At 47.5% G+C, this 11666-nt stretch overlaps 1 protein-coding gene across 1 annotated transcript; it reads right to left on the minus strand.

Annotated features, from left to right (window-relative positions):
- Positions 1 to 101: 101 nt before the first annotated feature.
- Positions 102 to 11291, minus strand: LOC146037262 (CCN family member 1-like). Its single transcript, XM_083161289.1, has 5 exons — positions 11066 to 11291; positions 6304 to 6517; positions 3911 to 4282; positions 3404 to 3597; positions 102 to 2864 (listed from the first exon to the last, which is right to left on the minus strand). The coding sequence occupies exons 1-5, from the start codon at positions 11123 to 11125 to the stop codon at positions 2562 to 2564; spliced, it is 1143 nt and encodes a 380-aa protein (XP_083017415.1). The 5' UTR covers positions 11126 to 11291; the 3' UTR covers positions 102 to 2561.
- Between the last annotated feature and the right edge of the window lie 375 nt (positions 11292 to 11666).

The raw sequence follows: 11666 nt of genomic DNA on the forward strand, positions 1-11666 counted from the left end.
TCTGGAGTTAATTAACTAAGATGGGAGTTCTATTGAAGATGGACACTCCATCAATTTATCATTTACAGACAACAGGACATTTTATATATATACATATATTTTTTTTTTTTATTAAAACTTTACATATAAATGCTTGTAATACTGTCAGACATAAAGAAATTGTATATATTGTAAAAATCTGTCACAAAAGCCTTAGACGGGGACTATACACTTTTTTACAATCCCAGCTAGCTAAACAAAGCCCTTCTCCCTCCGTACCCCATGCGCCCCTCCTGTCGGAGTACCTTCTTCCAAGTATCAAACAGGCAGGAACCCCACTTATAGGGCGCATGGGGGGAAAGGGGGGTACAAGTTATGCCAACTAGCAAACCCTTTTAAATACATACAATATTTTGTTTTAACCCTACAATGGGGTCACAATTTAAAGGTCAATAATCAACGTATTACAAAAATACCATTTACATCGAAAAAAAAAAAGACACTAACATTAGACAAAAGATTACACCTCTATCGGGAAGCAAATATTGCTTATTGACGTGTCACAGAAATCTAGTTAGGACATATCTCCATGTCAACAGTACAAGGACCCCTCCCTACCCTTTCCTGTCCTAGCTATATAGATGTTGCATCCTGAACAGTTCCATATTACACTATGTTTCCGTTTTACAGCCGGCTCTAGTACTTCAGCGTATATCAAGGCTTTTTTGCATCCCCAAGTGCTAGAGGACCACCAAAGAAGTGGTGGGATCGTCATTAAAGTGCACCACTTAGTGGTGGTGGCAGCCATCTTGTGGGAGTGGCCTCACTGCCGGCCGTGGTTGTTAGGAAATGGCTTGGCCACATTTACATTGACGTCACCGGTTCCTACAAAACTGATGAACCAGGGGAAAAAATTATTATTATAGAACTAAAATATATAAAAAAAAAAAAAACAAGTTCCGAAATGACGTTATGATCAGAATCAGTATAGATTTTTAAGGTGTCGCGTTTCATGCCAAAACATCAGGATTGGCCTTCGATAATGTAAAAGTAATAAAAAATATATAAAACGTAACTATGGTGGACTACGTGACACTGCTGCAAACTGACTGTGTCATTTTTAAAAAAAATGTTTGTTTTTCATTTTTGTAACCTCTTCACTGATAGATCCCTGCAACCAATTGGTCTTTGGCTCTTTCCTGGCTGAGACACTGCGGTCAGCTTGAAGTGACCTGAGACTGTGGGCCACAAAAGGGGTAAGCAACAGATTGAGCTGTTTTACAGGCAGTGGATCATTTAAAGTGCCCTTGCGTTAGCTACAAAGTGTAGCCTACTGTACTTCACTTATTCACTGCCTCTCTAACAGGACCCCAACTGCACCCCTCTCCTCTCCACACCCCCCTCCACCCCCCCCCCAACACAAAAACTGATCATCACCGATTATACTGACCAAGCGTTCGTGAGTCTGATCTCTTCCACAGACCGCGGGTTAGACTACAACAATAATACCATCGATCCCTTTTAAAAACACGAAGAAAGAAAAAAAAAGACCCGTTTCTGGGGCACGCATACTGTAGCTCCTGAAGTTCTCAAGAACTGCACGCTGTCTCATCTCACGTCTAACACCAAGTCACATTAATCATACCACTGGATATTATCCCAGGATTACTCACGTTACTGGATAATGTTTGTCTAAGCTAGTTAATTGGATATTGCTCCGGCCCTAATCCACTCCTGGTGGCGTCAAGTAGACATTTATTTATAGTGGGCGCACTGTAAAATGAGTTACAGATCTCTGGAATGACTTCCAACAAAAACATAACCCAATCGGTCCACATGTGTGAAGGTTTGGGGGTCACACGATGTCTAAACTCAAGAAGGCAAAGGAGCCTCCGGTTATATTGTGTTAGATAAAGACCAGATCGACCCACGGATCAGGTTAGCCTTGCTCTCCAAGGTGGTGGGTTCCAAGTCATCGTGACCTAAATTTGACTACAGTAGAAGATCATGGTCCCCTATCTCCCTAGTGTACACTATAATCGCCCAATTCTTTTCCATGTGCTTCAATGGAACTTTAGTCATGGGTTATATACATCTTACAGTGTGTAGCGTCCTCTGCTTCAAATGTGCCGAGGAAACAGACGCACATACCTTGTCAACTCTATTCCTGCCGCGGTAGGACACCTACAGTCCACGTAATACTGTCCCACTGTTGTCTACACAGTCATTCTGTACAGATACCCTGATTTATTCCCGTACCGGGAGTAACATGCATCAACACCAGACCTATGATGTCCTGTACTAAATAGCCGCTAACAGAATGCATCCGTCACCCTCTCTACCATTTCTAAGCCCGTGGCGTGTGCCACGCTCTCTTCCATGTTGATGAGATTAAACAAGGGTCAATGGTAACTCTTGGGTCTTCGGACCAGGTGTTGGTTGTTGTGCCCTGTCCCTGCATCGTCACCGAATTGCCGGCGGTCGGGGCACTGTAGGTTGGAAATGGTTCAAAGGTTGGGGAGCCACGGCTAGTGGCCACCGCCCCATAAGTCTGGAGAAAACAAAAAACAGGTCCCGGCTGCTCAGTCTGTGAACTTGTGGATGTCGTTGTGCAACCGGTAATGCGGGTAAGACAGCTCGCTGTGGTATGGGCAGTTTTGGTGGCACCGGCACTTCTCCACCCACATCATGCTTTTCTGGAACGTGTCCCCGTCTTCGCAGCGGAAGCGGACGCGCATGGTGCGGGTCTTGGACGGGGTGCAGCACCTCCCATCGGTGCAGGAGCCGCAGTAGTGTGGCTTGTAGCGGCGCACACTGCTGCAGCCGGCATAGGTGAAGTGAACGGCCTGCTTGGCTTTCTTCGTCCTGGTGCATTTCTTCCCGCTCTGGCCAAGAGACAGATTAAACGTGGTTAGACAACGGAAGTGAGCAGTGGCAGATACAGGGGTAGGGGCTGCAGTACAGTTCATGATTCAAATAGGGGAGCTTCACCAACTGCCATCCCAATCGCTTGCAAACATCAATGTCTTTGACTCACTGACTGTTGGTACGGCTTCCCTATTTGAATTTTGGACTGTGCTAAAGCCCCCACCCCTGGATCCGCCACTGGAAGTGAGAATTACACATACTGAGTGGATCATATAGGCAACTGAACCTTGCTCATTTTAACACCCCGCACTAATAGCTATGCCTGCTGGGATCCTCCATTGAATACATAAACTCAGGCTATCTTCTTTTTTACTTGTAGCACATGGACCCCAATTTGTACACCGCCTGTTCACGGCATAAGTCCATAAAATATGAAAAAGTAATTAAAAAAAAATAAAAATAAATGAAAAACTCATATCAACCATATGCTGTGTCATGTTGACTTTTTTGACCACACAATGCACTTCGGCCAATAGTATCAGCCTGATGTTCTTACCTTGGGTTTTGCTGGGAAAGGGTCCTTGCAGGGCCGGATTTGGCACAGACGATTCTCTTTCATCAGTTTGCACTGAGAGTTATCATTGGTTATCCTGGAAGATAGGCCCATGCCACAAGATTTGGAGCACTGAGACCATTCTGTGGTTTGGATGGCGCAGCTGGAACGCTCGGGCTGGGGATGGGGACCCAAAGCTGAAAACAAATGAAAGCAACAATCAATAAAATAATTACCAATGAAAATGAAAAAATGGGGTCAAAAACGGGCAACAGTGGCAAAATTCACCCAAACCACTTCCTGAGCTGCCTAAGCTAAGATGTCGTCCTCCCAACCAGGCCCAACATGGGTGTACCTACTGAGTTGACCCTAATCTATCTATAGGAGACACAGTGGACCTCTACTTCACCCAAGGATCTTGGGATCCAGGTGGCATCTCGTGTACTAGAATTGGTGTATACCAAAACACAGCAAGGGATGGGCGAGGTACGTTCCTAGCTCTAAACTTACCCGTCTCTACCTTGAATCCATTTCGGACCAATGTAATAAGCTCGTTACTGGACACTGGTTCAACGTCCTCCTGATCTACAATCTCTTCAGATGACTTCAACGAGTCATCCACGTCTCCGGCGGTGGTGTCTCCCGAGTCCTCCGGGATGTGGTTACTGCCGCACAACCATTCCTCGCAGCACTGTCCGGGGACCTTGGCCAGTCGGGGATTGATGCAGTCCACACTGGGCAGTGCCAGTTCCTGGGGGCACAGGGGCATGCAGCCCACCACGCCGTCCATGCAGGTACACTGGTGCTTGCAGTTGGGCTGAAAGTTCTCTCCGTTCTGGTAGATCTGCCCGAAGAATTCACAGGGACGCCCTTCAAACTTTGCTGGGAAAAGAACAAAGTCACGGATTAACGGGAAACTCAAATGGTTTACACAGTCCTTTTGTGAGAAGAAAACTCTATTAGCCCTTCTGGAGACCGGAGTGTTACCCTAAATATGCCCAGGCCACCGCCTACAGGTAATGATCCCTACCTGCAATATAAAATCTTGGTCTGGTATGTGGACATAAATTGGCACATGGTTTTCAACCTGTGTGATTTAGAGTTTGTGCTTTTAGTTAAAGCCGGATAAGGGGTCGTGGAGGTCTTCTGTCCTGCAGCCTGAGAGCAGACTAATTGTTTTATGCGCTGTACAATAAAACTAATGTTTTTGTCATGCCTTTTTTCCACTTATTCTATGCTTCACAGCTATTTATATATCATTAGGCGATCCAAAATGACTGTGCCAACTGTAGAGGGCGCTGTGGAGCTTAATCACCTCACCGAGCAGATTAAGGGCCAAATGATGCTAATTACATAAACACACGGATAACAAAAATGCCGAACGGATGCAGACCAACTAAATCAATGTAATCCAGGCATGTCCAAACTATGGCCCTCCAGCTGTTGTGAAACTACACATCCCAGCATGCCTTGCCAAAGTTTAGTATTCCCTAATAGCAAAACTATGGCAAGGCATGATGGGGCTTGTAGTTTCACCACAGCTGGAGGGCCATAGTTTGGACATGCCTGATGTAATCAGTAAAAGTCGCTGGAGGGTGCATTCAATTTATCTGACGGCAGAGTCCCCCTTTAAGACTTTCCAGCAATGTTTTCCTTTCCGCGGAGACGGTCAAAGTCCCCGAACTGCTTGGAAGTCATTTTTATGACGACTGATCCCTGTAACATGATCCGTCATTGCTTGCACTAATAACCACAACACGCTTGTTCTAATCAATACCTGCTAATATGTGACATTAAACGGCCTTAGATTGCCAGTAATTCGCAATAATAAAATTCCCGGGAGATTAGGCCATTTTAGAACTTTTCCAGGGTGGTTTTATCTGCAGACGGATGGCTGTTCCGACGCCTTGCCAGGTGCGCGGTGTTGACTGGAATTCTATCTCCTCTTTAACAACATGCCAACACCGCAGCCAGATGCCAGCCGGTGCCCAGCGGCAATCCAGCTCATCTTTCACTAATAAGTTGTGATAGTTTAAGGAAAGGTGCAGATTCTAAATGCAATTACACCCTCATGCGGGTCACTGACTGAAATAATAAACCCGGATTATTTCACTTCATCTCTCCTGTACATAAAATGTTATTGCCACTTTTCTCAGGTAATAAACGTTACGGGAAGTGCGAATGACATCAATTCTGAGGTAATTCGTAAAGATGGAGCCTGGAAACAGACCGACAGGGCAATAATAATGGGGCAGATGGAAGTGGAGGCAAGCTGCGCGGTAACGGAGGGCCAGGTATTGGGGATCAGGGACAGCAGGTGTAAGGGTCTGTGGGTATCGGAGATAAGGGACAGCGGGTATCGGGATAAGGGACAGCGGATCTCGGGCATCAGGGACATCGGGGATCAGGGACAAACGGGTATCAGGGATCAGGGGCAGCGGGTATCGGGGATCAGGGGCAGCCGGTATCGGATATGAGGGGCAGCCGGTATCAGGGATCAGGGGCAGCCGTTATTGGGGATCAGGGACAGCGGGTATCGGGGATCAGGTGCAGCGGGTATCGGGGATCAGGGGCAGCCGGTATCGGGGATCAGGGACAGCGGGTATAAGGGGTAGCGAGTGTCGGGGATCAGGGGCAGCGGGAATCGGGGATCAGGAGCAGCGGGTATTGGGGATCAGGGACAGAGGGTATCGGGGATCAGGGGCAGCCGATATCGGGAATCAGGGACAGCGGGTATAAGGGGCAGCGAGTGTCGGGGATCAGAGGTATCAAGGATCAGGGACAGCGGGTATCAGGGGCACTGGATTAGGGTTTTAAAGGATAGTTTATTCCGGGCTAATCCAATACTACATGGGCAGTGACCCTGTTTCGGGGGGAGTGCATAGAGCGGGTGCGGCCGGTACCTCTGCAGATCCCCATGCTGGGTGAATGGTCCACTCCGAAGTCGCAGTGCAGTCCCTTGATGTGATCACAGGGGTGTCTTAGGTCGCAGTCCTGGTTGTACTGCCGGGCACACACCTTGCAGCACCCGCAGGTGTCGGTCACTAGGCTGATGCCAGGGGCACAGGTCGGGGTCTCTTTCGGGCACACACAGGATGTCGGGCACGATGATTCCCCCTGTTCCGAAAACAAAAAAATATGAATAACTTGGATGTAAACAAAAAGTTACGCAACAACTTTATCGATCGTCCCCGCACACAGCCAATGACACAGCTCAAACATTCTGTTCCCAGCCGCCTGTGCTGTAATATAACCGCTGAGCTGACACGTGTGAGATTAAATAACGCTTCCCAGAAATCATTAAGAGAACGCCTAATAAAATAATTAACACAGTTAATAGAGGATGGCAAACTCTTTGCTTGTGTCGACAAAAGGCCAACACAAGCAAAGGGTCTAGGACCGGTGTAAGAGGCAGGAGCCAACGTGCCTGGATCCGATCGATGGCTAGTACCCCAAACTGCTAATTAGCCGTTAGAATGCCAAATCTGTAACCCATCCTGTGTTTATCTTCGATTACAGCCAATTCCTGGAGGGGCAGCAGCCAGGGGTTGGCATAAACAAAAACCCACATCGTCACCCGCTGACTCACGCACCAGCTCCACCTCAGACCTGGCGCAGCGCCCACATTTTGGACAGGGCAAGAACTGTGACTCTGGAACTAACAGAGCCCCATTCTGCTCCTTATGTTGTGATAACCGGTACACTCAAATAGAACAGGGAAAAAAAATGGGGGGGGGGGGGGGGGGTGTATTTTCTTCCTCCGCTCAGTTCTCTGCTCACTATAAATAGCATCTAGTGGCTTCCAGCAAATGTCAGCATTCAACAGGCACCGAAAAGGTAAAATTAGAATCGATCTGCATTTTCCATCTTCGGTTCATGAGGAAAGAGTGTAGAGGGGAACAAACTTGGGTTAGCCCAAAAATTTGTGGCAAGACCTTTGACCTCCTGGCGCAAGCATCACATTCTTATCCTCAGACATCTTATATAATAAATGGCTGCTCCTAGCCTCTATGGGGGGGGGGGGGGGATTCGGGCATTCTGCATAGCGGCGGACACTTTGGTGGTTATTCTGGTCCACTCGCAAAGAAAAATTCCTTCTCAAATGGACAAAACCATGTGCACTGCAGGTGGGGCAGATGTAACTTGTGCAGAGAGATTTAGATTTGGGTGAGTTATTTTGTTTCTGTGCAGGGAAAATACTGACTGCTTTATTTTTACACTGCGATATAGATCTCACTTTGAAGTAAAACCCCAGCCAAATCTAACTCTCTCTGCACAAGTTACATCTGCCCCACCTGCAGTGCACATGGTTTTGTCTATTTGAGAAGCAATTTGCCTTTGCGAGTGAACCAGAATAAGGGCCTATATGGCGTTGGGTTTGCCCGTAGCATTGCTGATTAGAGACTTATCCATGTTCTGTAGTATTTTGTTCTCACTGCTTCTGTACTATATACAGCGCCGCCGACCCCTTGTGGCGCCGTATAAATAATAATGCTTTAGCACTGCAAGGATATGCGAGTAAACATCTGGCCTAATTCTGACCCGTTAGCAAGGCTGAAATTTTTGCAAATGGACAACACCATGCTGCACTGCAGGTGGGGCAGATGTAACAGGTGCAGAGAGAGTTAGATTTGGGTGGGGTGTGATCAAACTGAAATCTAAATGGCAGTGTGAGAATAAAGCAGCCAGTATTGACTCTGCACAGAAACAATATAACTCCCCCCAAATGTAACTCTCTCTGCACATGTTACATCTGCCCTACCTGCCGCGCAGCATGCTTTTGTCCATCTGCAAAAATTGCAGCCTTGCTACCAGGCCCTCAGTGAATCTTGGAATTAGGCCGCGTAATAAGTAAAATCTGTATACAGCTACTTGTGAATGATCCCGGGCACAATGCTTTTCCGTATGAATAGCAGACAGTAGGCGCAGGTATCGGAGGAGAGAGGGAGGATATGCAGAATCTGATAAGGTTAATGCTATAACCAGTTGCAGCTCTGAACTCCCGCAGTGCACAGCGCAGGGTATGATACCGGCACGCAGGCTATGGGAAGTTTGGACGACAGCCAGGCATTGCTGGAGTACAGAAGGTCACTGGTGTCACATTTGGAGAACTATAGACACGGTTTGCAAACGTCACCCTTTGATATATCGATCAAATATTTTGGCAAAGTCTTTTGAAATGAAAGTCTACTAGTGTGTATGGGCCTTTAGGGTGCTTATACAATGTTTAATCGCATTGCATCGCATGCCATTGTACAGTATCGCGCGATATCGCATCACATCGCATACCATCGCATGCCTTATGGTATGCGATGCGATGGGCGCCGACAAAATACACAAATACCCTAGATTCTTATTTATCCAAACACAGCGGCAGTGAGGCACCCCCAGTGGCACCGCTCTCGGGTTAGGGTGCCTTCATTGAACCCTATGGCAAAGGATTCCGGCAGCGTGGTTAATTCCATAGCTGTAGTCAAGGGAACGGTGGGTGTGCCAGTAGCTCGCTGTCTGATTGGACCGGCGTTTTCCATTCAGGCGTCAGATTAATTGCACGCCATCAGCCAAACTGTGAACTAATACCCCAGACTTGGCTGGAACGCGAGGAGCGCTTTGCCAGTGATGGTCAGGAAGGGGGGGGGGGGGGGCTGGCTGTCCAAATCACTAATAAAACCGAACGCCAAAAGTGTGTCCACTCCCCTTTTGAACCGAAATTTGCTGTCGCCCTTCTTACTATGGAATCCCAACAACTTTACGGAGCACGTGGTACAATATGCAATAAGGGGCACACTCAGGGAACGGTATTGTTGAGCGCAAGGGGAAATCGGGATTTTGGCCCCTGAACCCAGATCCTGGCATGTGGCAGATACGGTCAATGTTCCGGCGGCGTACCAGTCGTTCAGTTCCCCAATGTACAACTTGTTCGCTTGTAATCCCTGTGGTTACATTCTATAGAGCGGAACAGCAGAGCAGTAACGGAAAGGGTTAAACAGCTGGCCAACATGCTGCCGCCGCCGCCAGCCCCAGAGGTGGCACCGCGGATGTAAACATGGCACAATGAGGTCCTTCATGGCACGCACCACAACAGCTAGACTTTGCAATGGAAAAAATACATCAGGCATAAAAACTCTCCCCCCCCCCACACTTCCCCGCGCACCCCCCCATCTACCGCCCCTTCTAGTCGCTCAATGCGGGAATGTGGGGGTCTGGAAATAGGATGTTTTCCTTCTGAACATCATGTAGAGAAGGATATAAAATAAAAGGGAAGTCAGGAGCAGAGCCCTTGAAATGTGATACCCGCATGCAAAGGAGACGGGTCGTATAAACACACAGCGGCTGGGAGTGTGAGAGCGGCACTCACTGTTTACAAACTTCCAGCGATGCTTAAAGGCACCGCGCAGCTCGCCGCGTGCCCCAGAAATGCCCAGCCATGGGGCAGCGCCGGACTACATGGGCGGAGTGCTTCTTATCTGCCGTCAAATTCTCTGTTTCTACTACCGCACCGTCTCTGGGCACTCATCGGGGCTGGCACTAACTGTGGTCACTACAAATGAAGCAGTTCACAGCGGGCACAGCGCCAGCTTGCAAAGGAGCGCACCCAGCCTGCCTGAACGTAGCGCCGCTGAGCAGACATAGCCCACAGAGAGACAGGCTGTATTTTATGCTGCGTTCCAGGATCCTTAGCTCCTGTGGAACCACAAGTCCCAGCAGTTCTAAAACAGCCATTGTGAGACAAAAAAAGTCTCTGGTTTCCTGTGTCGGTCAGGAAAATCACTATACTACTGTATGTCACACTGCGCGGACCCCACACTGTGTCCACAGACCACACTTAGGAACGGCCAGCTTAATGCCTGATAGATTATTATAGACTTATATTCACATTATTATTCTGACTGATTCTATCCCTAGATCTACCATACAGCAGAATAATAATATAATAATAATAATAATAATAATGATAATATTACTAATAAATATTATAATGATAAAAATACAATAATAATAAAAATCATAAACTAATAAGAAATATAACAATTAAATATGAATATAATAGCAATAATATGTATAATATGAATAATAATATATATAATAACAATAATAATGTAATAATCCCAACAATAAGGAAAATACTACTACTACTAAAAAAAACCAGAATACAGGAATTTCCCTCTGGCACAGAAGATGGTTAATGGGCACATTGGCGGGCACCCCAGCCCCGAATCCACCAGACGGGCGAATAAGGAGTCTTTGAAGGCAGCGTCACAACAAAGTCATCGGATATAACGGGACTGTAGAGGAAATCTCTGATGGACTGTAACAGAATGAGGCGATTGTCTTACCAGACACGTGGGTGGGTGGCATTCGCATGGGAAGAACGTATAAGTGCCCTGCAGGAGTTACACTATCCCTAGGGAAGGGTGAGCCTCCTGCCCACGCTGCCATGGGTGCATGCTAGATTGCAAGCTCTGCAGACTAGTGCAGTTGCAATGCAACAGCAGCAGCACAGTGACATTACTACTACTACTATTACTACTATTACTACTACTACTAATAATAATAATAATAATAATAATGAAGAGTGTCATGCCCCCCGCAGCCCCTGGCAATGTCACCCTGCTGCCCCTGCAGGGAAAGGGGTAGGGCAGAACACAAATAGAGACAGCTCACCGTCCTCATGGAGTAGCCACTAGCCAGCAGTGCAGCGAGAAGCAGGGGTCCCAGGAACATGTCACCGTCCACAGTCAGGGGATGTCTATGGGAGAATGCACCCAGGGTATATGGGGGGCACAGGACCAGGGATCCTCAGTCACACTTTGGGGTGGGGGTCTGGGGGGGTTGTTGAGCTGGTGCCACAGGTCACCTGCGAGTCTCAGCTGTTCATTGAGAAAGTCTGCCAGCTGCCCGGCTACTTATAGCGCCCGCTCCGGGCACCGCCCAGCAGCAGCCGCCCACCACCCATTCCTGGCACCAGCAGTAGCAGCAGCAGCAGCGCCTGGCAGCAGCGAGTCTCAGCGCTGACCCCTACAGGCCGCCCGGAGAAATGCAGGTGCCAAAATAATATATCCATTTGAATACATTCTCAATGATTAGAAATGTTGAGAAAAAAATAGTTTTAGATAATTGATGGTCAAATTAATGATTTATTTTTAATTATTATCAATATTTAACCATTAATCTACCAAGAACACTCACTTGTGGGTAAAACGCCGCCTTTTGATGGGCACACAATAACATGAACGTGTGCCAACGCCTCTGCACTACCCAACCG

Source organism: Crinia signifera, chromosome 9 (assembly GCF_055691185.1).
Source record: "Crinia signifera chromosome 9, ASM5569118v1, whole genome shotgun sequence".
NCBI lineage: Eukaryota > Metazoa > Chordata > Amphibia > Anura > Myobatrachidae > Crinia > Crinia signifera.

Excerpts from the sequence above, each read along its gene's own strand:
- LOC146037262 (XM_083161289.1), bottom strand. The coding sequence starts at position 11,125 with ATGTTCCTGGGACCCCTGCTTCTCGCTGCACTGCTGGCTAGTGGCTAC. Across the intron at positions 6,518-11,065 it reads GTGGCTACTCCATGAGGACG|GGGGAATCATCGTGCCCGAC; the intron begins GTGAGCTGTCTC and ends TTTTCGGAACAG. Across the intron at positions 4,283-6,303 it reads CAGCATGGGGATCTGCAGAG|CAAAGTTTGAAGGGCGTCCC; the intron begins GTACCGGCCGCA and ends TTCTTTTCCCAG.